Source organism: Drosophila miranda, chromosome XR (genome assembly GCF_003369915.1).
Source record: "Drosophila miranda strain MSH22 chromosome XR, D.miranda_PacBio2.1, whole genome shotgun sequence".
NCBI classification, from domain to species: Eukaryota; Metazoa; Arthropoda; class Insecta; order Diptera; family Drosophilidae; genus Drosophila; species Drosophila miranda.
In genome coordinates this window covers 9,668,893-9,690,569 of record NC_046674.1, presented here as the reverse complement: position 1 = coordinate 9,690,569, position 21,677 = coordinate 9,668,893, and the positions used below count along the sequence as shown (strand labels likewise).

General features: G+C 48.0%; 6 protein-coding genes across 7 annotated transcripts; 3 read left to right on the top strand and 3 right to left on the bottom strand.

The window, feature by feature from the left end:
- The first annotated feature begins 6,805 nt into the window (after nt 1-6,805).
- LOC108151305 lies at nt 6,806-7,425 on the top strand. The gene is made up of 2 exons (XM_017279841.2): nt 6,806-6,949; nt 7,042-7,425. Exons 1-2 carry the CDS (start codon nt 6,938-6,940, stop codon nt 7,390-7,392), a joined length of 363 nt encoding a protein of 120 aa, XP_017135330.1. The 5' UTR covers nt 6,806-6,937; the 3' UTR covers nt 7,393-7,425.
- Nucleotides 7,426-8,211: 786 nt separating this feature from the next.
- LOC108151294 (pupal cuticle protein C1B) lies at nt 8,212-8,923 on the bottom strand. Its single transcript, XM_017279830.2, has 2 exons — nt 8,826-8,923; nt 8,212-8,753 (listed from the first exon to the last, which is right to left on the bottom strand). The coding sequence occupies exons 1-2, from the start codon at nt 8,835-8,837 to the stop codon at nt 8,307-8,309; spliced, it is 459 nt and encodes a 152-aa protein (XP_017135319.1). The 5' UTR covers nt 8,838-8,923; the 3' UTR covers nt 8,212-8,306.
- Nucleotides 8,924-10,275: 1,352 nt separating this feature from the next.
- LOC108151297 (cuticle protein LPCP-23) lies at nt 10,276-10,893 on the bottom strand. The gene has a single exon (XM_017279833.2). The coding sequence runs from the start codon at nt 10,807-10,809 to the stop codon at nt 10,381-10,383; it is 429 nt and encodes a 142-aa protein (XP_017135322.1). The 5' UTR covers nt 10,810-10,893; the 3' UTR covers nt 10,276-10,380.
- Nucleotides 10,894-11,521: 628 nt separating this feature from the next.
- LOC108151306 (pupal cuticle protein C1B) lies at nt 11,522-12,131 on the top strand. Its single transcript, XM_017279842.2, has 2 exons — nt 11,522-11,597; nt 11,666-12,131. Exons 1-2 carry the CDS (start codon nt 11,586-11,588, stop codon nt 12,011-12,013), a joined length of 360 nt encoding a protein of 119 aa, XP_017135331.1. The 5' UTR covers nt 11,522-11,585; the 3' UTR covers nt 12,014-12,131.
- Nucleotides 12,132-13,917: 1,786 nt separating this feature from the next.
- Nucleotides 13,918-18,914, bottom strand: LOC108151307. 2 transcript variants are annotated; one of them, XM_017279843.2, is made up of 3 exons: nt 18,828-18,914; nt 14,464-14,657; nt 13,918-14,395 (listed from the first exon to the last, which is right to left on the bottom strand). In XM_017279843.2, exons 2-3 carry the CDS (start codon nt 14,473-14,475, stop codon nt 14,075-14,077), a joined length of 333 nt encoding a protein of 110 aa, XP_017135332.1. In that variant the 5' UTR covers nt 14,476-14,657; nt 18,828-18,914; the 3' UTR covers nt 13,918-14,074. The 2 variants fall into 2 exon arrangements, with proteins under 2 accessions (XP_017135332.1, XP_033243940.1); XM_033388049.1 differs by lacking the exon at nt 18,828-18,914 and adding an exon at nt 16,013-16,113.
- A 27-nt stretch (nt 18,915-18,941) lies between these two features.
- On the top strand, nt 18,942-20,399 carry LOC108151304 (uncharacterized histidine-rich protein DDB_G0274557). The gene is made up of 3 exons (XM_017279840.2): nt 18,942-19,063; nt 19,114-19,698; nt 19,760-20,399. The coding sequence occupies exons 2-3, from the start codon at nt 19,687-19,689 to the stop codon at nt 20,117-20,119; spliced, it is 372 nt and encodes a 123-aa protein (XP_017135329.1). The 5' UTR covers nt 18,942-19,063; nt 19,114-19,686; the 3' UTR covers nt 20,120-20,399.
- The last annotated feature ends 1,278 nt before the right edge of the window (nt 20,400-21,677 follow it).

Below are 21,677 nucleotides of genomic sequence, written 5' to 3'. Positions count from 1 at the left end.
ATTAGTTAATTAAACTTGTACACACGATCAAGGAAGGTGTCAAAGAAGGAACGAACCCTTTCTGGGACTCCTCTTCCCAGCTCAAGCGCTTTTAGTACCCAAACAAATAATAATAATAAATAACACCTAAATACTCCCCCCCCATGCAACATGCAACATTAAACATGCATCACATGCTATGACATTTGTGATTAGCTGATCTCTAAATCCTTTCTAAAACGCCTTTGATTATCAATCAGCCTGGCCGGCTGGCTGGCTAACTGACAGCTCATTACAGATCCGATCCGTAGGTGTGGAAAATGTGGTTGCTCCAATCGGAGGCAAGCAGGCAGGCAGGCAGCAGCCTCTCCACGCACCGCAAAACGCTCCGTGAAAAATTGGCCACTTTAATAACTGACAACAATTTGTGGAACGAATTGGAGTGGAGTTCAGTTGTGGTGCAGTTGGTCAGTGGCTCGGTGGTTCGGTGGACAGCTGGTTTGCATGCATTAATTTTTAAACTGATTTCTTATCGCTTTCGGCTGGGGGCAAGCATGGCGTATGCGTAACTTGGTTGTAAAGAAAATCAATTGCCAATGCAAGTAAATCATATTTGCCGGATTTCGGATTTCTGAATTGGGCCTTTGCGGATTTCGGATTTGGGATTTGGAATTGCCTGCCAGATTTCCTAATAGCCATTCTTAATTTCCTCTCAGCAGTCGCACGTATCGTATCGTATTAAAAGATCTTCTGTCCAAGAAGTGTACAAAGAATTGCGAAATATTGTCACCTGAGTTCGCGAACCTTGAGCTGAAGTTTTTGAATTGAAGTTTTGAATCGAATTCAGTGTTCGATTCAGAGTTAGATTCAGATTCAGAGTTCTCAGCGGCAAACAAAGCCCGGCTTAAAGTTTATGACTCATAAATCAATAAACCTTTTGGCCTGAAGCTGGGGACAATTCATTCTTTCGCTTTGACCCTGGACATCGCTGCTTGATTGGCTTCGAGTGCGAGTTTATGGAAAATCTGCATATCAACGAGGCTTAAACTAAATCAAGCACAGCCCCAGCCACGGCCGAAGCAGTCGAAAGCAAACCCTTCACCAGGCCAACACCTATTGCCTATTGCCTATCGCCTATCGGTGTCTGGGGAGACCCGGGGCGTTATGCAAATCGCTGCCAAATTGTCGCATAAATCTAAATCGGACGAGGCTTGATTGACACAAAACAGGATGCCAAATTGCGTGGCTAACGATTGATCCATTGATCCATGGGGCCACTGCCTGCCACCCACTCTGTGCGATTGTGGTTCGGATTCGGATTCGGGTTCGGATTGCAGCCGGTGGTCAGAGCTGGGGCTCTCTTGTGGCCTGTAATTGCATTTTAATGGCCTCCCAATTGCATTCTGTGTGTGTGCCTGCCTGCCTGCCTGCCTTCCATTGGGCAATGCCCCCACAGTCCCCATGCATTCGATGCCGATTCCGATTTCCCAAGCACAACGCCCAAAAAACTTTGATTGCCAACAAATCATTCAAAAAGTTGAAATTAAAAGCCGTCAATTTTCAAACGCAAGTGAGTTTCGGGTCTACTTTTTTCTCCACAGTCATGATTTATGCGATATTTCTGTGGAAATCGTCAAAGTAGACAGATTTCTCGGGAGAAAAATGAAATTTCACAAGTCGGAAATTTTCGTGAAATTTCGTGAAATCAGATCAAAGATTTCACGGATTAGAAAGAGGAGGTGGAGATTCGGTTTAGTTGCATTCCATTAACACGATGACCGCAAAAAGTTATTGTTTAATTTCGTTTAATTTGATATAGTTGTGCTAGAGTTTTGCATAATTGTGGGTTCGGTGGTTGGTCACCAGCCAATTTGCATTTCCATGTATTCACATACTCGCATACATACATATGTATATGTATGTATGTGCTCTGGTGACTCCCAGCCGTGTGACTCGAGTGTGTCCAATTAAGTATTAAGTATACCACATGGTGGACGGACGCTACGCGGTCAAGGTCGTGCTTATCCCAGTACTGTCGCAATGTCGTGCACATTACAATGTACACTCGTACTACAGCAGCGACCGACAACAACACTTTCAATTACATGTTTTATAATGATTAATAATCCGAGAAGCAACAGCAACAGCAACAGCTGCAAAGTGTAACAAACAATGGCCAACCGAGAGCCAAGACTGCAGAAATTGGCAAGGGATCGTTGGAACACTGAATGGCTGATGGGTGGATACTCTTCTAGGGTTCTTCATTTGAGAGTAATTAAGTTCTAGTCAATTCTCACATTTCTATCTACCTTCCATTAGTCGCTCTTTATATACACACATCGTAGCAAAGAGACTCTTCGCTTCTTTCAGGGCATTCGTCAATGCTTTGAGGAATGCTTTTCCGCCGACTGCTGTGGGGCATGGCAAATGTGGAGCAGGCACCGCTGTGAAGAGCTCTGTACACACAAACACACACAGCTAAAAGACAGACAGCCAGAAAGACGGCCACATTTTCATTAATGGAATTAAAGTGAGCTACTTTTCCCTCTCTTCCCCTCCGCCATTACACCCCCTCCCCGCCGTTGGGGCTACCGCATTTTTAGTCGGAGATCTTTTACCTTCAGACCGAGACTCAGATTCAGATTCGAGGTTGGGCCAGCGATTATCATTTGCAAAATTGGTTTCACTTTTTAGTTCTTTTTCGTTTGTTAGTTTTTCTTTTTGTTTCTGCTTGGGGACATTGCGCAACGTGGGGCTTAGAGCACGTACATGGTTTCTGTTTCTCTGTTGCTCTGCCTGTTGCATGCCAAAAACTATTCCGGACACAGAGCCGGTGAGTATTCCCCCGATTGTCAATGCAAATTCACCGAAATTCGCATCATAATTAAGTGGTTTAAACGCGGCTGCAACCACAGGCACAGCCATTGGCACTGGCACTGGCACAGCTACCATATCGAGAACGGGACACGCCCCTTTTTGTGGCTCGTAAATTAAAGCGGCAAACGCCTTGCCTTGCAGCATTCTGCGTTTTGTTTTTGTCACCAAATTGTATGCAAATTGTTCTTCGACTCACTGACGGACGGATCCAAAGAGATTTATGTTACCGAAATAATGGGGTTTTAATTGAATTTACTTTTCATGTGGGTGCCTCCTCCTGTACTTCTGTGTTCCCCCTCCTCTCCCGATACCCTCGATCCCCTCGTTCTCTGCTTGTCTAATGCATCTAATTAGACTTTCACTTTTTTGCTTTTTGCTGCCACTCGTATTGTCTGGGATTGTCTGTAGCTCTGCGATTGTTCTAGAGAGCAGAATCGTTGACTTTTGTGGTTACTCACCCTGAACTTGGGCCTGGGCTTTGGCTGATTGGAAATCAAATTACGACGCCCAGATCCAGATACAGACACGATTGTAGAACACTTGTCGAGGGAGTCATAACACGGTGGATAGAGGTGGCAATGGATTCCGACACGAGTCGGTCGGTTCTAAGAGACGTTTCCCATTCAGAGGTGGTTCTGGTCTAACACTCCCCAAGACTCTAACACGAATCTATCGCCCCATCACGCTATGATCTCCAAATGCTCCGCTTTATTCGTTCTATGCCACGGGCTGTGTTTCTCACAGCAAAAAGCTGAAATCAGCGTGAGTCTGCTCGGAGCTGCTTTGGGAACTGCGGATAACTATAAAAAGTCAATTAGACTTAATGATAGCATAGCCGCAGCTAAACATTAAATTCATGTACGTAAATTACACACAGAAAGAATACAGAGAGCACAGTGGAAAAAAAAACATGTGCAAGAAAAGTAATAAAAACCAAAACGGATTCGATTTCAGGGCAAGAGACAGCAAGCAAGCAGCTAACAGAAAACAGCCAGAGACCAAACCAAACACAATGTCGACTCCACTTTGGATTCTGTGGATTCAGTACGTAATCGAGGAAGTTGTTTGGGGCCTCTGTCTCTGTCGCTGTCTCTGTCTCTGGTGTCTCTGGTGTCTCCACATCTACGGGCTGTAATAGCTCCGCTCCGACTGCAGTCGGCAAAAAGTGGTTCGCAGCAGTGCGTCTGGTTTTGTATAATTCAGTCATTAAAATTAATAAGACAATGCAGATTGCAGATCACAGATCACACGCCCCAAAAAACAAAACACTCACAGAGCCACTTGTTGGCGCCGCAAGAACTGGCCAAACGAGGCATTTGGCAAACGTTTAGGCCTGGAGGCGGATGTGGGATGTGGGATGTGGATGTGCCGACTATTACAGATCTAATTACATGGCGTATGAGTGATTTTAAATGGTGTCGTGGCCAGTCACACCGATAAGGCCATGGGGCTGGGATAAGACCCCAGATTAGCCGCACTCTTAGCCGCCTTCTCCCGCCTTCCTCCTCTCTATCTGCATTTGCAGCTAATTAAGTTGCATGTTGCTGTTGACAGGCATTCAGATACAGATACTCGCACTCGCACTCGTTCGAATGCAGGCAGACAGACAGCTGGACAGATACACGCAACACCCGAAACGGAGCCAATCCCAGTGGACTGGACAGAGTCGCTTTCTGTTAGCCCAACTATTTGTCCATATTTCGTTAAAGTTCTCAGCAACTTGGGGATTGTCTATAAGCATTGAAGTTGCTCTTTAGCTCTGAAAGAAGTTTTGTATTCATTTCCTTATAGAACTAAAGTGCCTCAATCCAAGATCTGATTTCTTGAAATCAATTAGGCCTCTGCTTCAGTTGGATTGGACTGAAGCAAAGCCTTAATTTATTGTATTGTACGAAATTCCGCATTGGTTTGCTTTGGCTTTTGGCCAGACATTCCACTAATCGAATCATTTACCATTCCCACTGCCTTTTTGTGGCTGATTAACTCTAGTAATACCCTGTTTACACTTGGCTTGAGCTATTCAGTCATTGAGTTTGGGCAAAATTCAAGTTTGTACATGGGATGGGCATAAAGCCCTAGCCCCGGCTGCGTTTGTTCGATTGCCCGAATATTTCAACCCTGTTCTGCCTGCCGTGAGAACTATCACCACTAAAAAAAACAGCAACCAAATTATGGCTGCGGGAAAAGGTGCGAATATACAATTAAGATAATATTTTATTGATATTATTCAATCGCGGTGGGCTGGTAAGTGTAGGAACAATAAGTTTTAGCCTCAAGGCTTGATCTCGACTGATTTATGCTGGTGCGATTCTTCTTCTCTGCTGTACTCTCCTTCTTCCGTTGCAGCTTATCTGCTGTTTATCTGTTGCTTATCCCGTTTTGCTGTTACTGCTGTTACTCTGCTGTTACGGCCGTGGATCTGCTGTTACTCTGCTGTTTCAAACCACTGATCCTTCAATGGACCAGCTTGCCCACTCCTTCCTACACACATCTAATCGTTAAAGCAAATACTTTAAGCTAGTTTTTTAGGTTAATTTGTTTGGAACACACCCACGCATCAGCCCTCAAGAACTCAGTAATTCTCACGAATCGACTCATTTATCGATCGGTATCCTATAACGAGTCATCGAGCAGTTCGCCTGTTAACATATCAAATTCCCTCCTCCGTTTGAAAAATGAATAAAATCTGAAAACTATTTAGCAAGTGAACAAATTTTCGAAAATTGCTGCAGCCTCAGCACAGAAAATTGACGAATGTTTTCAGACGTTTATGAACGCCCCCAACGATCATTTATCTAATAAATCAAACTAAATAGCCTATGTTTCCGAGCCAAAGCTTAGAGCTAAGCTTCGAAAGCGTGACCAAGAGCTTTCGTTTAAAGATCGATCCCAAAGGTATGCAACGTTTTTTGAACAGCGTTCTAAAGCTTTTCCACGATCTCGATGTGCATGCTACCTGACTAGGTCGTTCGTCCGTCGTCGGTCGTCGGTCGTCGTTCGTCGTTCGCCTGTTGCAGCCTCTGATTTCCACTCTTTCTGCTGCAGAACTGGGAATCGTTAGACCCCGTGTTAAGTGCAATTCAAAGATTTATGCCGACTGTTAAACCGTCAAGTGATTTACACCTCGCGGCTGTAAGAATCCGTCTTGGACATGGTTTCGCTTGGCTTGCAGTTGGCTGGGGCCAAAGTAGAGCACAGCCAACACAATAGTAGCTGGCGGCAACAGCAACAACAATGGGAGCTACTTGGTTCAGTGATTAAATCGTTTCGGGGCCTGTCTGCCGGTCTGTCTGCCTGTCAGCGGGCTTGGGTTATAAGTATCTTTGGCTTCTGTTTCTACCACTTTTCGTTATGTTTTTCTTCTTAATTAAATTAGGCCCAAGGTCGCCCCCAAATGGGCTGGGAATCTTAGAGCAGGCAGAGGCATTAGGTATATGGTTAATTAACATCAAAGTTGAGAGGCAAACGAGGCATACTCGTGCATATATGGCATATGGTGTCTGATCTGCGTTGGCGGCACCCAGAAATAGCCCGGCCGAAAACTATGAGCCAGGAAAAGTCAGTCAGGCGTGGAGGGACTCGAGGCTGGTTATGCAAATGGTTTGCCTCTTTGTGGGGTGTGTGGGGTGTTAGGGGTGTTTAGGGGGGCGGGGTCCCGATCGGGACCAGTTAACGAGAGGCCAGAGGCTGGCCAGCATCTGTGCGGCAGTCAAGTAGAAGAAATGAACGGGAATCTGGCAGTGGGGGGCTGCAGGGGGGACAGGTGCGAGTGTATTTGTGGGTGGCTTTGTTAGCCTAAAGTCTGACAGCAGCAGCGCATTGCCTTGGTCCAAACTGCTCGCTCAGTTACGCCCAAATGGGTCACTAATGAGGCATCTAGCCATCTGGGGGGCCTGGGAATAATGTGGCCACGGCCAGAGACACGGCAGACAGCAGAGACACACAACTCTCGCTGATGGCTCGATTGTTTGTGCCAATTCTAACGTAAAGAAGATAATTCCCCCGCCTTTGTGGGGGCTATAAAACCAGAGCGTCTTCTTCGTAGCCAAAACACAGTCGACCCACAGTTCACCCAACGAAGATGTTCAAAATTGTGAGTGTTCCCCTCGAAAAGAGCCAAAGCCAAGCCAAATATATCCTTCGGAGTCAACTAATCCTTTGGACCGCCTTCCCACCTTTCCCCAGCTGTTTCTTTTGTGTGCAGTTTACGCCCTGAGCCAGGCTCGTCCCAGCTACCTGCACGGCTACGACGCCCTGGAGTACGCCCCCAGTGTGGTGGGGTATGAGAGCCTGGCCCTGCCGGCGGCCGTCTCCCACCAGAGCTCGACGGTGGTGCACGAGAAGCGTCCCTACTGGCGGCCCATTGTCGATCACCACTCGCCGCTGCTGCGAGCCTCCTACGCCCCAGTGTCCTCCATCTCCTATGCCCCGCTGGGATATGCCGCAGGCAGTGCCGGCTGGTACGAGCCGGGAGCCGGAGTCGGGGCCTGGAGCGGATCCCTCGGTGGCGGTTACGAGAGCATCTACCTGAAGTAGAGGATCCACCCCATGGATAATCGTTGGATAATAAATCGCAGCATCTCAGATTGGATTTTTTTTTATTTTTTTTTTTCAGTGTATAATAATAAAGTTTGAGAATCTATAAAAACCCAATTGCTGCCATTCCATGCTCATCCCGCGGTAGCCCCACGAGCCGTTTGTCTTCCTTGACCGCCTCCAGGTTAGGGTACGCCATGATCTCTACGCCAGTTTGGATCCCCGTGGGTTTTTTTTTGGATTGGGCAACGGCGTTGGGTGAGCGAGGCCCCCTCTTCAGCTGTTCTTCCTCAGCTCCCTTTGCATTCGGATTGCAAGACCTGCTGGCCTGTCGAGCTGCAGTTTTTGTTGCAGTTGGGGGCATCGAAGCTGCCCCGAGGCTTAAGCCTAAAGTCTGTGGCGATGGGGTTGACGCCATCTGCGAACGGCTCGTGGCGGTGCTCGGCCTGGAACCCAAACAACATGTTAACTGTAATGCCGCAAGAGGAAATGTTGGCCAACACCTGGAATAACATGACATCCTCATTGGAAGGCACTCGCATGCCCATATTTCTCAGCAGGTGCTCAATGTATTCCGTATACATTGGAGTACTATTCCGATTTTCCCGACTACTATGATCTGTCTATCATTGATGACCATCTCTCCGGCTGCATCGCAACGCGTCCTTGAACTCGCAGGAACATCTGGGGCATCTTATGTGGCTCTGTTGTCAGGCCTGTGACGCCTTTGTGGGCCACCTCCTCTGCACCTCCTCCAACTGCACGAAACCAATAACCGGTAACGGGACTTCGCCAACTGGCGGGAAAATGTTGGCCAACTCAAATTTTATATCGTTTTGCTTTATTTCTTTCGCGGGACGGACACAAGTCAACAAGGAACTGTTCAAAATCTTTCGTTCTCGGTCTCTCACTTTTTACCAGGCGTGGGCGGCGTATGTGAGGGGGGCGTGGTACTGGACAGGAGCAGCGGCATAGGCCACGGGCGAGGAGTAGGCCACGGGGTGGGAGTAGGCCAGAGGAGAGGCGTAAGCCACGGGCGCAGAGTATGTCAGCGGTGCGGAGTAGGCCACAGGAGCAGCAGCCACGGTCTTGACGAGGGGAGCGGCGGCCACAAGGGGAGCGGAGTGGACGGCGGTCGTCCTCACGACTGGGGCAACCACATCCTCCACCACCGGGGTGCTGTGCACCTGGGTGAGGCTCTGGTGGGAGACGGCGGTGGGCACGCTCTTCACGACGGCTCCGATCTTGGCCAGCGACGACTCCTGGACGATGGTCGTGGCTGGGGCGCTGTAGACGAGGGGAGCGGCAGCCAGATGGCCGGGCTTGGCGGCGGCAACGGCCAGCAGAGCAGCGAGAACGAACTGGCGGATCGGAGAGAGTGGGAATCAGTTAGAGATCGTAATCCTTCTTGGCCATCCATTGGGGATCCTTACCAATTTGAACATTTTGACGGGGGCTTTCTTTGGGCTTCTTTGACGTGTGTCGTGTCGAAGAGATGGACTTGGAGTGTGATTCGCTGAGGGACTGTCAATCTCTTTTATACTCGCACTTGAACTTCACTTTGGCTTGCTTTCGGTGTTTCTCCCACACAGATACCCACCCATACAGGGACAGCTCACGCACACGCATACGCATTGTCCATTGTCCATTGAGGCGGATACAATCGGCGGTCGGTCGAACGTGCCTGAACGGATTCTTGTCTCTTTTTTCTCCGTCTGTTTACTGGGTTGTTGGCCACAAACCAGATTATTATTATTCGGAGCCGATCTCTGCTCTCTGGCACTCTTTTCTTCCCCTTCCAGTACTTCGAGTGCCAGTAATTACTTCACTTATTTTCGGCCTCGCACTTGTTTCGGGCCAAAGCCGAACCCAAACCCACTCTTGTTTTCGTTTCAATTCTGGGGCTGCCGCTTTAGTGGCGCACGTACCCGTTCTGGAAGGGGCTTTAAATCTGAAAGGAGAACGAGCCAAGGGTCCACAGCAGACTTGTTCCAAGAACTTCATCGCGTAAGTAACGCGGTGGGAGAGAGCGAAAATCAGAATCGCATCAGTCAAGGCCACCTGGCAGCCGACAACTTTCCAGGAAACTTTTGCCGGCTTGAGTTTCCATTATCTAAATGCAGGCAAGGTGCAAATAAGGCACAGATTTTCCTGGAAAATGAATGGGAACTTTGAAGGCGGGCCACTGATAACGCCTCGGGAAATCTCTTTCCTGCAAATGGCTTTCATTCTCAACAGGGTAAAAATGCATTTTTAGAAATACTTAAAGTACTTTTAACTGTTGTGAGGTTTCTTCTCAGTGTGGGGCTGCACTACAGCGGCTTGGTGCCAGAGATCAAGGTCCCAGGTCCTGCCATCTCGGGGCCATGTATATGTATATTGCGGCCAACGGAGCCATCGGTCGAACACCAGGTCTTTGTGAAGAAATTAGTTGGTTGGTGCCCACTGTGGCAACTGGTTATATAATCCATTAGGAAATTAGATTTCAACTATTTCTATCGTCACTTGTAGTGATACCTGCTGAACGAAACAGTTCATTGACCATCCGGGCCTGTTGTCCTTGAAGCAGCTGGATGCCAATGGTCTTGGAAGAGGTGGAGGCCACCCCCCAAATCTATTTTTCATTCACATACGGACCATAGTACCTTTGAGGCGTGTGCAGGGCACATGTACGATGTTTACCCAGGCTGCAGGTGCAGAAGGAAGTACGTGCCAGGGAGCAATGAACCAGGACATGCCATGACGTACATCTATTGAACCTCCACCACCCTTGGCACCCTCAGCAGTGTTTAGAATGCACATCAGAGGTGCAAAATGGAACCTGTCCTGCATAGATCAAGACTGATGAATGGCCCATCGAGGAGAGAGAAAACAGGCAGACAATTTCGAAAGCAAAAACATTTATTTTTATTTAAAATTCGTATCACAAAACCGTCCAACAGTCCATGAATCCTGGTCACCTGGAAGCAAATGGTGCGGCGCGGCGCTCTACCACACACCGGTGGCGGTGTAGGTCAGCGGCGAGGAGGCGGCCACTGCAGAATAGTGGCTGGCCACAACGGGAACGGCGGCCGCATAGCTGGTGTGCACCACTGGGGCGGCAGCGGCGTAGGTCGTCTGGTAAACAGGGGCAGCAGCAGCGTAGCTGGTGTGGACGACGGGAGCTGCATAGGTCTTGACCACGGGGGCGACAACATCCTGGACGACATGGGCAGAGCTGTGGACCACCGACTGGCTCTGGTGGGAGACAGAGGTGGGAACGCTCTTTACCACGGAACCAACATTGGCCAGGTAGGGCTCCTGCACGATGGTTGTGGTAGCCGGGGCGGAATAGACCACGGGGGAGGACTCCAGCAGGTGACCGGGACGGGCAGCAGCTACGGCGAGGAGAGCAGACAATACCACCAACTTGAACATTTTGAAATAGTTTGGTCTGTATTGACTGTTTGGGATTGGAGTGATCGGATTGAGCTTCTTGCGAGAACTGTGTGTGGTTGTGGAGCTGCTGCAGTGGTTTTATATAGCTCCCGTTTGGGCAGAGACTTGGCTTTGACCTTCAGGGCCGAGCCACACGCATACGCAGACCACAGTATCGATGTGTGGACCGAAGCCGCGTCACAATTCGAGTCCGAAATCCAACCCATATCAGATTCTGGGCCGCGATCAATAAGCAATTAGCGTCGGTGGACGGCTTAGCCGAGAGCCCATCAAGTACGCAGAGTACAGCGGAGTATAGCAGAGTGGTTCCGAGACCATTAGAGACTCTCGAGGGCCTCTGATGACTCCTCCGCGGCTGCATTACTTGCACTTTGAGTGCGGGAGTCAGGGTCAAGTCAGCGTGCAGTGAGTGTGTGAGCTTTTGGTTTCGGATCACGGGTATTGGGTTCAGTTTGAGTTTCAGTTTTTCTTTCAATTGCAAGTCGCATGTTTTATTGTCCGAGCGAGGGCAGACTTATTTCGCTTTAAAGTCAACTCAACTCAAATCGTACCCGCACTCGTAAATGTTTTAATTAAACTTCTCTTTTCGCAGCTGCGACGGCAACGGCGGCTGCGTCGGCAACTGCCCCGAAAATAACGACGATGGACAATGCCCCTACTATATAAGACTGGTCTTTCAGTTGTCCCATTATCAGTCAGCTTTATTCGCTTCCACAGCAGCACAACACAGACCAAAAACACAAAATCCCCTCAACATGTTCAAATTGGTAAGTCATCCATCCGAATCCGAGCGGTCGTCCTCCTCATAGCTAACCTCCTCCATTATTTGTTCCAGGTGGTGTTGTCTGCTCTTCTCGCCGTAGCTGTCGCTCGTCCCGGCCATCTGTATGAGTCTCCGCTGGTCTATTCCGCCCCGGCTACCACAACCATCGTGCAGGAGCCCTACCTGGCCAATGTTGGTTCCGTGGTAAGGAGCGTTCCTACCTCTGTCTCCCACCAGAGCCAGTCGGTGGTCCACAGCTCTGCCCATGTTGTCCAGGATGTTGTCGCCCCTGTGGTAAAGACCTATGCAGCTCCCGTCGTCACCAGCTACGCATCTCCTCTGGTCCACACCTCATACGCTTCTCCCGTCGTCCATACTTCCTATGCGGCTGCTCCCGTTGTCTACAACGCTGGCTGGTAAGGACGCAGGCTGGAGGACTGGATGCTAGGACGAGCGATCTGGATGGCTAGAAATATAATATTCCTTTTGTATATAAACGAGTTTAATTGCGAATTAAATGTGATTTTCAAAAGTTAAATCTAAACTGTATTTATGGTTATTGGGATATCGGAAACTACTATGAATGGGGAGGTCAAAAGGATAGGTTTGAAAATAACGCTGAAAGCGGAATATCCCTGGCTTTAATCGATCGAGGACATTCTCCCGACTACGAGAAGTCGTGGCACTTCCAGATCGCATGAGAAATGGTGGAGTTATAGCGATTAAAAGTTGAACAGGCATTATCCTTGTTGTCCTTGATGCCTCTAAGCGATCGGGAAGATTCTCTCGATCACAAGGAGGCGTAGTACAATCAGATTTGATGAGAAATGGTGGAGCAAAGTAAGTATGTATGAGTGGGAAACATGTCGTTGATCCTTGATAAGGATTCTATCGGGGATGTTTGTTGTTGTTGTCAATCGTTCCATATCGAGCCACAAATAGCGGAGAAAATAAAATAATTTGTATTAGGGAAGGATATGGATCCTTGAAAAAGACTCCATAAAAGGAAGGATTTTCACAGGAAGCCATGGCACTGAGATATAACCGAAGATAAAGATTTGCATATCCTGCAAATACTGGTTTCTTCTGTACGCTATATCTCGACTGTAGGGCGGCCGATCGGGGCGTGGCATGTCTTTTCGTGACCGGGAGAGTCCTGCCAACCGATTGGCACCTGAAAGAAGGACATCCCTTCCATCACGATTTTCGCAAAAAATCATGATGTAACCATCATTGAATTTGCCAAAAATCCACCCCATTTTTGTAGTCGAGATTTTGATGCCGTTCGACAGTCTAGATCCTCGCGATCCTGGGAGAGTTGGTCCTGCAGCTCTCTGGCCCTATTTGTCTGAGATATAGCTTTCCGAAGATAACGATTTGCATATCCTCCAAATACTGGTTTCTTCTGTGTGCTATATCTCGACTATAGGGCGGCCGATCGGGGCGTGGCATGTCTTTTCGTGACCGGGAGAGTCCTGCCAACCGATTGGCACCTGAAAGAAGGACATCCCTTCCATCACGATTTTCGCAAAAAATCATGATGTAACCATCATTGAATTTGCCAAAAATCCACCCCATTTTTGTAGTCGAGATTTTGATGCCGTTCGACAGTCTAGATCCTCGCGATCCTGGGAGAGTTGGTCCTGCAGCTCTCTGGCCCTATTTGTCTGAGATATAGCTTTCCGAAGATAACGATTTGCATATCCTGCAAATACTGGTTTCTTCTGCAAGCTATATCTCGACTATAGGGCGGCCGATCGGGGCGTGGCATGTCTTTTCGTGACCGGGAGAGTCCTGCCAACCGATTGGCACCTGAAAGAAGGACATCCCTTCCATCACGATTTTCGCAAAAAATCATGATGTAACCATCATTGAATTTGCCAAAAATCCACCCCATTTTTGTAGTCGAGATTTTGATGCCGTTCGACAGTCTGGATCCTCGCGATCCTGGGAGAGCTGGTCCTGCACCTATCTGGCCCTATTTTTCTGAGATATAGCCTTCCGAAGATAACGATTTGCATATCATGCAAATACTGGTTTCTTCTGTACGCTATATCTCGACTGTAGGGCGGCCGATCGGGGCGTGGCATGTCTTTTCGTGACCGGGAGAGTCCTGCCAACCGATTGGCACCTGAAAAAAGGACATTAATTATTTGCAATCGACATCAAGGGCAATACGGATATTGGTCTGTTTTGGTCGATCTGGACAATTCTGAGCTCCCCTGCTTCTTCGCGACCAGACATACAAACCCACGGTCGAGATCCGATCCTGCAATGTCCTTTGCAAGGAAGATGATCCGCATACATAAATAAAAAACCGAAGGTTTTTCTGAGCATGAAACATGGATTTATTTACATCAGTCAAAACGTGAAAGAAGGAAGGAAAGACAACATTACAGGAAAGAGAAGGACAATTTCCATTGGATATGGGGAGTAGTTGCTAGCCCACGCACTGCCGTCCCGGATGTCGACGGGATCACTTTACCAGGATGGGGCCCAGCCATGGCCGGCCCACGAGGGCGACAGGAGTGTTGTGTGCAGAGCCGGAGCCGCGTAGGTCTTGATGATGGGGGCTGAGTAGGTCTTCAGGATCGGAGCCACAATCGGCTGGATGATGTGGGCCGAGCTGTGCACCTGGCTAATGCTCTGGTGGGATACGGCACTGGGAATGGTCTTCACGATGGCGCCCACCTTGGCCAGGGCCGGCTCATAGTGGATCGCAGGAGCGGCATAGCTCCAGGGGTCCAGACCCAGGTAACCCGGACGGGCAGCAACCACGGCGAGCAGAGCGAAGAACACCACCTGAAAGCAGCGGGTGATGGTGAGAAGGAGAAACCGAGAAGAGCTTAGGGAGGGATTGATCGACTTACCAACTTGTGCATTTTGCTAATCCTTGCGATTCTGAAGCGCTAGCTATTGGCTGAAGTATGAACTGTGGGTCTGTGTGGACGCCTCGCTGGGTTGTGTTGCATACTCCAAATCCGCGCCGGCTTTTATACTCCCAAAATCCGAATCCGAATCCAACCATGTGCAGCAGCCGTCACGTCAAGAAGAAAAACCGAATCTAAAAGTGCAGAAAACACAATAATAATAATTTTTTGTTGTATTTCGTTTTTCCTCCTTCGCCATCGTTAAGAAAAGCTGAAAAATAACGCCAACGGCAGCGAACACTCCAGAGAGCAGAGCAGAGTGGGGCCAGGGAGGCGCCAAGTGGCAAAGTTTGCATGTGCAACAGCAGCTGATTCGCCTTTGTCTTCGGTTACGGTTTTCAAAACCCCGCCCAAGTCCCCTGCCCACTGGCCACTGCCCACTGTCCGCCAAAGACTTCGGACCCCATTAGGTTGCAAAAAAAAAAACAAACCAGTCAAAATAAAGTGTCTTGACTCTTGCTGTTGCTATTGCCGTTGCCGTCTGGTATTGCGCTAGTCCATGCTGACCATTTGGCCCACTCGGGCAGTCGGTCAGCGGCCAGCACTTGCATCACTTCTCTGCCAGCCAAAGTCGTCGCAAAAATGCTGTTCGCTCTGTCATTTTCCTCAAAGTTGACCGTGAAAATGTCTTGTACTCGCACTTGTATTTCATACCTGCGACACGCACGCACAGCAGCCACGCCAGACACACCAGGCCCCAAAAGTGGCCCAAGTTCAATGTGAACGAACGCACTTGCGTATACGAGTGTACGAGTGTATCTTTCATGGTCGGAACCACGTCTCCGACTCAAAGAAGGCCATCGCAGGCGGTAATCGTCAGAGATTGAGAAAGGAATGTGGACAAAGTTGGGGGCTAATTTGTGGGCCCCTCACGTAGGCCAGCCTGCAAATGCTGAACGAAATGAAAATGAATTTCTTCATATTTTCAGCCAGAACAGCCAAAACAAGTTTGTCATGTTATTATATCCACTGTTGCTTTCAGAGAGTTCTCATTCATTCTTCGTTCTGTACGTATTATTGTTCCCTTGATTCCCAACATACTGGAACTGTGATTGTTCCCCTTTGGGCAGCTCCAAGACTCCTTTCCTTTCTGGATACCAGTTTCTGGTTATGCTAATCTTGGATTGCAATTGTCTGGCATAACAATGCCTATATAGTACGAACGAGCGAGCGATAACCCAACCCACATACTATAGAACAGCGCTCGGTCTCGGGTCTCAGGTCTCGGGACTGGTCTCTGGGTCGGGCTCTGGAGTTCCGCTTTGTGTAATAAGCAAACATCGATTGCGATTGCCCAAGTGTCTTTTGCGCAGGCGCACACACCACACACACACATTGGGACGCGAGCACAACTGTACTTTCGTTGTGTTGGTTCAAGTAGAGTTGTGCGAGTATTTGCCGCCGTTATGGTGATTTGTCAGCAGTTTTTAGCATGATTAATGAATGCTTCGCTTCGTTTCGTTTCGATCTGGCGACACAACTCCCTTACCTCCGATCTGTTTCGGCCTGCTCCGCATCGAATGGCTTTGTTAGCCGAAATTCTTGAGCGACTTTTAATAGATTTCTATTTCAGGTAAATTCCTTGGCCATATCCGGGCTCTGTTTGTGTTGTGCTGTGCGGTGTCCCAACCTCCGCCAACCTCCGCCAACCTCCAGCCACCTCTGTGGTAGTATCTCCTCTGGGATCTTGTTCGGTGTGTTGTCTGGGGGTAATGTACGCCTTGTGGCCACCTTACGGCTGCTAAGTGACAGTTCTGCCTCTGCCTCTGCCTCTGCATTGCATAACACGAACAATAGCAACAACAGCGAGATATTGTGGCCAATTATCATGGAGGGAACCAGTTCCCCAGCTCTCGAGACCGTGGCTCTCGATTACCCCTTATCGATGACGCTTAGCACCAAACTCAATTTCGCTATTAATTAAAGTCGATTCGCGTTGATCTCAGTGTAACTGGGTATAATGAACCACAATTAAGCCGCGCTTAAAGATCAATTACATATCGGAGAAAGAACAAGATGTTGACAGTTCAAGAGACGTCATCACTTCTCTGTCCGTCGGTGGGTTTTTCAGTTCTCCAATTGTCTTTGTCATTATTCTAGAGTTAATTGCCTTGAAGGTCGTTATAGAAACGAACGTACAGAATCGGGAAACTGAATGAAACTGTAAGCAATACAAGTAATTTTTAGATGAGGAAGTAATGAGTGCTATTCAGGTGGAAAAAATAAGTCAAATGAGCCAAATACCAAAGAGGCAATGAAGTGGAGCGTTCGGCTCTTGTTCTTTTATGAACAAACCAAATTAACAACCCTCTAAGTTAATATATTTCCACTCTAATCATTCCTTTCCTTTTCCCATCCCACAAACCCATTTAGTTATTCATAAACTTTAAGCACAAAAGCATTCCTGCCATCGCAAGTAACACACCAATCAAGACCCCAAATTAGATGGCCATTATGTTGCATGAAATTGAATATGTTTTTGGGGGGTTCGAAGTGCTCTGGCGGTTGCCAGCGAGTGGTTGCAGTTGCCACACTTTTCGGCCAAAGATTGAGGCGACCTGTCCTGGATATTTTGGAACTCTGTTTTGGCACAGTTCACTCAGATGTCAGATCCGCCAAGCGGCAGTCAGTGAGTCAGTCAGTCAGTCAGTCAGGGAGTTGGTCTGTTGCTCTGGCTAAAAGGAGCATTACGCAAATGGAAACGGGTGAGAAATGTGCTGCAGCTGCAACTACAACTGCAACTGCAACGGCGCCCGCTGGGGCAGGCAAGTAGAGCGACCATAATAATACTCGTAAAAGGTGCTTGCTTGCATATAGAAAATTCATTTCAAGACTTTACCCCCTCGAATAATTACGTTCCAGCAGGTCTCAGCATGAAGTGGCGGCCACTCTGGCGTATACTCAATGTGCGATCGGCGGCAGGTGGCCAAGTGGCCGCGTGGCCAAGTGTCCACTGTTCGGCTAAGGTCAGATGTGTCCATCAATTTGGCTGCGGCATTCTCTGCTATGCCATCGGCTCCCAATTGGAGGCACTGCGTCAGCGGATGCTTGGACTTGGTCGTTGCCTGATCGCCTAACTCAGAATTTAATTGCATTAACATTGAAAAAACATACATATCTGTGATGCCGAAGAGATGCCATAGCGAAGATTGCTGTCACGGACTGCCGACAATTATTATGGGCAGCCGTAGCCCCTACTAACCCACTGAACTGAATCGAGGCTAGGGTCCGGCCCCTCCCAAAGCAGATCTGGGCGCCGCTTGCAACACGCTGCAACTAGTTTCGCTGCAGATGCAGATGCAGTGCTTCCTGGTCCAGATAAGCCCGGCAATTGAATTCATTTTCGTTTCGTTTTCTTTGGGTTTCTGCTTTTTTGGGGAGTGCTAGTGCTGCGACTGGAGACCTGGAGACCGGGAGACTGGGCAACCAGGGATACTGCCGCGAATTGTTGTGCAAATATTTGCCAGGCTGAATGCAAATCATGATTAATTTACGACTCGACCACTCGGCCGAGCCGATTCTCCAAGCTGACATTTCAGCACTTGCGGAGGTTGTGTTGCCTGTCAAAATATCAAACGGCATTCTAATGAGCTCGTGCTCGAAGCCCGCTTAAAGTCGAGTGTTCTAGTTTGCCATGGAGCGGAGAGAGGAAAACGGAGAACGGAGCTTCCACTGCTGCTCATTCCGCTGCCGTTCGTGAACTTTTCCAGTCGATGACAGGGCACACTTGGAAGCCTTAAATATCACAATCAATGGCAGACAAATGAAGCCAGGCAAAAACATACACACAACCATGTATCTTCGAATAGATCTCAATTCTCACACAGAGACCCCAGATACGAGCCGAGCCATTTTTTATGGCACATTCACAGACAAAAAGAAAAGATAACATAGACACACACAACACGGCACACAACTAATTTGCAAGACAAAATCAGTAGAACAGTGGAACATAAGAACGGAACAATTAAATTGCCAAGTGTGAATTTCCGCTGACCGAAAAATACACGAGGAAAAATGCAGAAAGCCCAAAAAAATACATACAATACAGAAAAACCAACAACCATTTGCAGGTTGAACAAGTGAAGGTCACAATAGTGGCATAGATTACACAAACACAAGCACACACACACACACACACACATCGAAGCACATTGGTATGCTGCAGCCTGCAGTCTAACGGAGCAAGCGAGCTGCCTGGCTAATCTGCAGCATAAGCAGAAGCAGCAACAATTACCATTGCCAATTGCTGTAGACAAACATCGAGAACAGCACAATCGCTGGGATATTATTATAAAACTTACCAGAAACGAATGAAAACACACAAACACTGCACTCTGTAAAATAATGAGGTAGATTAGCTGTGAGAATGGCTTTGTAGCAGAAGAAGAAGAACTTTGAGCTTATGTAAACCTTAACCTGATATCGATACATCATATGTTAATATTACCGATAACAGTTCAAGGGCGATAGCTGGTATCGATGTATCATATGTTAATTACATGATAATTAGGCTAATGGCATATCGCTGTTAACTAAGGTTAGTGAAAGGTAAACAATGAGTAATTTTAACAAAATATTCCCTTTTAGGACACAAATATCAATCTAACGGACATTCAAGAGGAAGAGCATCAAACCAAGAGCATAGCTGGATTGAACTGACACCAGATTGAACCCCCAGCAAGGCAGAGTTCAGCGCTTTGGATTGAAAGGGGTCGATGGATGGATGGATGGATCGTCGCAGACACGAAGCGAGTCGAACAATGCGGCGTTTGACAAAACTCTATGCGAAAAGGCAGACGGCAGACAGCAGCAGCAGCAGTTGCAGCAGCAGCTCTGGCAACAACAACAATTGAAATGTAAACGAAACGAGGTGCAATTACAACGGCAACTGCGGATGCAAAAACCCAAGTTCCACAACATTGAAGTCGCAGCCGGCAGCGTCAACGGATATGGCAACGAGGCGAATGGAGTTGGGAGCTTGTGCAGTTGCAGCAACGAGAGCATCTGCATCTGTGGCATAGATGCCAGCTGTTGGCGGTGGGTAGGTAGCCGGCGGTGTAAGGTGGCAAGTGAATAAAAGACACCGCTGCACCATTGAGTGGCATCAGTTGCAAGCAGCAAGTCGCCGAGACCCACCACCAAGGATTACCCACCCACAGCATGATGAAACTGGTAAGGATGCGCCCCTCTCTAAGAATAACTAACTAAAAGGATTCCATCCTTTCGCCCATAGCTACTGTCGCTTCTTTCCATGTGCGCCCTGGCCGCAGCACGTCCTGGCTACCTGCACGGACACCATCACCACTATCCGGAATACCCGCTGTACCCGCACCACCACCACCATGTGGAGCCCCTCCATGTGGCAAAGATCGTGCACCTGCCCGCCGCCGTCTCCCACCAGAGCTCCACGGTGGTGCACAGCGTGCCCCATCACATCATCAAGCCGGTGGTGCTGCCTACGTTGGTGAAGACTGTGGTGCATCCCCCCATCATCAAGGCCTACCACCCGGCTCCCATCTTCAAGGCCTATCACCCGTACGATCCGTTCCATCTGCATCATCACCATGACTTCCACGACTACCATCTCCACTGATCGCCGCACCGCCACTCTGACTGCTGAATGATCGCGAATGATGAATGAAAACTGAGAACAAGGAACGAAGAACGAATAGGATGCTACAGATACGATACTGCTACTGCTAATCATGAATGACGATGGATGCTGTGATGTATGTGTGTATCGACTGCTGATTGCGATGCAAACTGCTGGATGGATATGCTACTCCCTCTGTCTATAATAGTGTTGATTATGTGTATATAAAAGATACAAGATACAATATCTGAATTGAAAATATGTCTCTGTAATGGATACGCGCAGTGACGTCCGACTCTCGTCTAAATGAGGGCTTATTCGTGCAACCGCATAAAATATTTCCCTAAAGCGGGTGACATAATTAGCATGTAATCACCATCAGCCGAAAAAACCATTCGATACTTTATCGCTGACAGACCAGACAGACAAACCACACCACACCAGCAGAGACAGACAGCTTTGGGATGGGATGGATTGAATGGCACATTTCCCATGGCGACAATGGTGACACGTTGCCTTTTCATGTGGCAAGCAAATGCATTTGCTGTGTTATGCAAATCAGTGCATAAGCACATGTGCTGCCTGCGGACTAGCTCGCTCCCTGGACGGAGATGGGGACGGGGGAGCAGAGGTGTTGGCCAAGCGAAGTGATAAATGGTTAATGCTGCCTGCCACTTCTGTTGCAAATGATTCGGTTTTGTAAGCACATCCTGAAGGCCTGAAGGGCTGGGCTGGCTACGCTGTTCAAGTTCAAATCTTTTGTGCTTTTGCAATTTACACAACTTTTTGCATAAGCAAATGCAAATTGCCCCAGGCACGAGTACGAGTACGAGTATGAGTACGTGTATTTTTAACCCCACACAGCAAACACTGGTTCCGCTCAGCGATTATTCCCATTCAGAATCAACTGAATCGACAAACATTGCCATAAGAATAAGCTAATGAGAGTCGCAAGCATTTAATGTGACATAAACATCAATTAGAAATTGCCAATTTGTAATAAATTTAATAGTTCATGGGTTCGGTAGTGGCGTACTGGCGTAGAGGCGTAGTCAAGGGGGATCATTTGGGATTCACGATCATGCATTTATTCATTCCCATAGCTAAAGAACTAAGCCTCTGTTTTATTTTTGTAATACTTCCTTGTTTGGTGTATTAAAAACTAATCAAAATCAATATCAATCAAGTCTCCAAGCTTGCAACCCGTAACCCTGAAAAACTATTCGGTTTCTGTTTTGGGCTTGTCTTTTCATCGGTTAAATTAGCCGCAAATCGGTTATTGTTTTGGGCAATTTCTGCTCGACTCCATGGTTCGCTGACCGGCAAACGAGGCAAGCAAAATAAAATAAATAAATAATTTATTTGGCAAGGTGACTGCGGTCTTTGAATGATTTCTCAGGCACGTGATTCGGTAGCTCGTTAAATGTACGCAAACAAATGGAGAAAAAGGTGAAGTGGAGACCCCGAGAGGAAGTGGTGGCACGGTCACACTAGCAGTGTTGGGCATTAGATGCTTGAGAACTGATTAAGAGTCGATTTTCTACATTTTCCATTGAAC